Source organism: Pteropus vampyrus, unplaced genomic scaffold, assembly GCF_000151845.1.
Source record: "Pteropus vampyrus isolate Shadow unplaced genomic scaffold, Pvam_2.0 Scaffold144, whole genome shotgun sequence".
Lineage (NCBI taxonomy): Eukaryota > Metazoa > Chordata > Mammalia > Chiroptera > Pteropodidae > Pteropus > Pteropus vampyrus.
Window position 1 is genome coordinate 2,264,963 of NW_011888925.1, and position 4,699 is coordinate 2,269,661.

The 4,699-nt window shown below is 61.9% G+C and overlaps 1 protein-coding gene across 1 annotated transcript in view; it reads right to left on the minus strand.

Annotated features, from left to right (window-relative positions):
- The window catches only part of NRXN2 (neurexin 2), an 87,345-nt gene that overhangs the window by 73,505 nt on the left and 9,141 nt on the right, over positions 1-4,699 (minus strand). The window contains exon 4 of the mRNA XM_011368969.1: positions 1,905-2,206. Coding sequence (XP_011367271.1) covers positions 1,905-2,206 — 302 coding nt within the window. The remainder of the gene's footprint in view (positions 1-1,904; positions 2,207-4,699) is intronic.

The window sequence follows — 4,699 nt, forward strand, 5'->3', positions numbered from 1 at the left end:
ACTCGGCTTGCATGGTGGTGGGGAGCAAACTGGGTATGGGAGGAGAGCGGGCCCAGGATTAAAATAGGACTTGGGGAATCCTCAAAGGTAATCATTCTTGCAAAGATCCCCCAAGAGACACGTCCAGTCACAGCAGCCTCGGGCGGGGTTTGAAGGGAGCGGAAGGCAGGAGCAAGGTGCCGCCTCAGTCAGGCCTCCAGTTCTATCATGTTCTAAGAGACTCCTGATACTAGCAGGGATAATTATCTACTTCCGGGGAAAGGCGGGAAATTCTGCCCCCGGTCCTTGGAGCTGGCCTCTTCACCCTTTCCCACAGCTGCAGAACCAAGGGACGGGAGACACTCTCCGTGCTCATTCTGGGGCAGGGCCTCCCCACTCCGACTGTTCTAACCACCATAGTGGAGACAACACAGGACAGCCCTCCAACCTAGTCAGGGAACGGGGTGTCATGAAGAAGGGCAATGCCCCGAGAAGGAACGCCCCCACCAAACACGCCACCCTTCAGAGAGCGAGGGGCACTAAGAAGAGCCACCCGGGTAGGGGTCCGACTGGGACAGGTAGCAGCAGGCTCGGAAGCAACAGCAGGACTCCTCGTGGTCCGGGGAAGGCACTACGGGAGGAGGCTCCCCATGACGGCATCGCTCAGCCGCGCCGAAGAGGAACAGGCAAGAAGGGTGAGAGGCCGGCCAGAATCCCGACGACGCCCCACTCATGAGCCTTTCGGTGGGGGGAAGGGGAGGAGGACCGGGAGCGGGAAAAGGTGAGCCCTCACATGACCGGAACCAGGGAGTCCAGAGCCGACACCTAGTAAGAGAAGGGCTGCCAACCAGCAGAATGGCGCCTCCCAGGGCAGGGGTGCTCTGTGCTCCCGGGGGCTCTGATTGCTGGAGGCGGAGCAGGAAGCGCTTCCTTGCCATCAGCTACAAGACAGAGTGTCGGACCCGCAAGAGAAGGGCCAGCAAAAGCCTACGCGCCTGGGCCCAGGTGCTGAGTGAGCAGGGGAAGGAGGCAGGACGTGGAGACAGGATGCGCAGCGGCCTCTCCCACTTCCGAAGAAGGGTCTGGCTTGACCCTGCCTGAGGTGGGAGCTTTGGGCTGGAAACAAGCTGCGGCAGCTGCTGTCAAGCAGAAGCCTGACCAGAGAGATGGCCTCGCCCGCCAGAGCCACCCTGGGCCTGGTGAAAGGCACAAAGGCCACTAGCAAGAGAACGAAGCCAGAGCCAACGCCCAGAAACAGCAGCACCCCCACAGGGCGTGAGTCTGGGGCGGGAGTGGAGGGAGCGCTGCGGAGAAGAGCCCCATCTGGCCTGCAGGGCCAGTCCAAGGATCCTCCTCTGAGCCCGCTGACAGCCGGGGCTCCTTTGGAGGGACTGGAGGGGAACAAGGGAGTGCGCTGCCCAGAAAGGTGGCCCCACGCCCCCTCCAGCCTGCTCTCCCTCACACACCTGCTGCCTTGCTCTGACCCTCACACACCTCCGCCTTGCTCTGTCCCCATCTCTGCCCCTGTCCTAAGATGGCCCTGCCTGGGGGCAGGCCACATCCTGCCCCTGCGCGCACCTCAGCCTTTCTTTTGTGCCTTTCTGCCCTAGTGTCTGGACACCCACGGCTGCTTCACCAGCAGAGTCTCCCCCACCCACAGCACCGCAGGGCCCACCCATCCAGGCTCCCTCTCGCTTCTCCCGTTTCCAGAATCATCCTTCTGCCAGATCTCGCAATTCCTGAGCCCTGGCCCTTGAAACCCCAGCAACCTCCACCGGTCTGAGCCTGGCCCTTCCCCATCCCTCAGGCTCCCCCCTAGCCCAGCTCCCTGGTCCTGAAGCCTGCCAGCTACTGCTGCCTCGCACCCACAGGCCCACTCTGCCCCAGACGCGGCCGGCCCCCGGCCTTCTTCCTGCTCCCCCTACCTGGCGCAGGTTTCGGGTGACCCGGACGTCGTGCCAGGCGTTGTCATTGAACTTGCCGTTGACGGGTTCCACGAGGGCCTCGAAGGCTCCCGAGCCCAGGTTGATGACCAGCCAGACGGCGCCAGACTTGAGGGACAGGTTGACGTAGTCGGCCGACTTGCCCGTGTGCAGCATCAGCCCGTTGCGCTGCAGGGTGCGGAAGGCCAGCGTGATCTCGTCCGTGCTGCTCTGGATCGGGTTGTGTGACAGGTCGTAGCAGAAGAACTCATTGCCTTTGAAGGTCGCCACAAACTCCTCCTTGCCTGGACGCCGTGGCATGGGGAGAGGGGAGAAGGCTGAGTGGGGACAGGGTATGCCACACCTCCCTCTTCCCCTCCACAGATCTGGGCACGGGGGTCCCGCCTTGGGCCCTCTCCCCTCCCCGGGCCTGTCCACGCTCCTCCCTGGACGCTGCCAACTCTGCTATCGGAAGTCAACTTCTCCCACGTCCATTTCCATAGCAAGAGGCTGCTAAGTGGTTCTCACACTGACAGCTGACAATTAAGCTGCCACAGGGCCAGGCAAAGCAGAGGTTCTCATTGCCTCCTCCCCCACCAGCCCTCCGTCAGCCACGCCCCTTAACAAAGGGATGTGGAGGAGACACAAGAGGCTTCAAGTGACTTCTCCCCGGGAGTGTCCGCCCCTGTGGCTGAGGCACCAAGGTCTCCTGGGTACTGGCCGCCTCCCACTCCTGCCTCTTCTTGGCGATGACCTTTCCCAGCCCAAGAACGGTCTCAGGCCTCAGCATTAGGGATGAGACTAGTAGGGCCGCTGTACAGCAGTGGGCAGATGAGAAGAACCGGGAAGCGGTGGGATGGGGGAGGCAGGGGTGAGACACATGAGCAGGCGATGCAGGTGACAGGGATGTGCAGCAGGTAGCCGCGGGCCACCAGGTGGGGCTTACGCAGGTGGCCACCATGCCAGCTATCACCCCCATCCCCAGCTCCAGCCTGCGAGGACGACTCAGGCAGGGCCTTGGGCAGAGAGCCTCAAACGGCCCCACAGGGTGGGTGTGAGACCCCGTGTGCCAGACAGGTGGATAGATGCGAGAGCGCAAGGGCACGCCTGGCCCGCTGCTTGCACACGTGTGTGCGTACGCATAGAAGCACCCCACACAGGGTCCCTTCCACTGGCGCTTTTTAAGCAGAAGCAAAAATGACTGGGAGAGCCTTAGGGATATTTAGCGTCCTATAAATGGGTGACAAGTGAGCAGTCAACGGCTCGGTGGAGGGAGGTTGGGGTCCCAACCCCACAGCTTCACAAGCCAGAGCCCACACAGAGGGAAGAGAGTGGGGCACGGAGCCTCGGGAGAGCAGAGGACCTGGACTCTGACAGTGGCTCGCTTCTCCTCCCCAGCAAATGGTCCAACTCGCCCACCTCACAGAACGAGATGGCCAGCGACCAGCCGCTATGGAGTACGGGGCGGCAGGCGAGGTTCTAAGCATAGGTGCCCAGGTCCGGGAAGGAGCAAGGCCCAATGCTGGGTGCACACACACGGCCCTCAGAAGGCACCTGCCCTCCTGCCGGCCAGGCCGCAGCAGCAGGCTCCACGTGTGGAAGCCGCGGCTCTCTGGGTGCAGTTTCCGCAGACGCCCCTCCCCCGCACACAACAACCCCCGCTTCTCTGCTTCCGGGCAGGCTGCCCGTAGATCCTGTCCTCGCTGCCTCCGGATGCCAAGGCACCAGCTGCTGCCCCAGAGCCTGGCACCACTCTCGCTGCAGCTGGCAAGGCCCGGTTTCCTGAGGCCACAGGGCAGCGAGGCTGGTGGGGACACGAGTAATGTGGGGACAGTCGGATCCAACTCAGCCTACCTCGGGGCTCCAGTGGGGAGGGCTAGAGAACAAAGGGGAGGAGTCAAGTCGAGACAAGAAGGAGAAGGTGGGGAGGGAGCCCACGGAGGGAAAGAGAAAGAAGGACCCTCGGGGACAGAAAGGAAATGGTGATGGCTCAGAGCGGCGAAGGAGCGAGAGGCGAGAGGTGACGGAGTCAAGCGATTTGGGTAAAGCGAGCTGGGAAGGGACAGGTAAGGGTGATGGGAAGAGGGCCAGCAAGGAAAGGGGGACAGCGACCTCTAGGGAACGGAAGCCAGGGCTTTCTCAGGACCTTCCTGTTTCCATAGCAACGAGGCCTGCTGCCCAGACACTGGCAGAGCTGAGGGCTCAAGGACCAGAAAAGGGAACGTGTTTGACCTTGGGTTTGCCACACGTACCAGTCCCTCCCAGAAGCCAGGCCTTCCCTCCCGCTCCCTCGCCTTCGCTGCAGTCAAAGAAAATATCATTAAAGGGAGAGTCCAACAGAAAGAAAGGAAGAATAAGGCGACCACGTGAAAAAGTGACCGGGATAGAACAAAAGAGCCCAGTAAAAAGGAGAGAGGCGGGCCCAGGGCTGGGCCGAGGCGAAGTGGAGAGCCGAGGCATTCCCGGATTCCTCCGGGCGCTGCCTCAGGTCTCCTGGGAGAGGAGGCAAAGCCAGCCACCCTGGGGCTACACGATTTCCGATTCCCGCTGCCGTCAGAGACCCTGGAAGGCCCAGGGACAGAAAGAGGCTTGGAGCAGCCTGAAGGAGCCTGAAAGAATTTGAGGAGAGGGACGGAAAAGAGATGAGCAAATGTGAACAAGAAAACCTGAGGATGGTGGGAAGGACAGACACAGACCCCGAGTGGGGCGGAGGGCAGCTAGACCGCAAGGGATTTGGGGGAGACTCTTTCAGGGTAAGGATACGGGGACTGCCCAAGCGCAAACCAGATCTAGGCGGA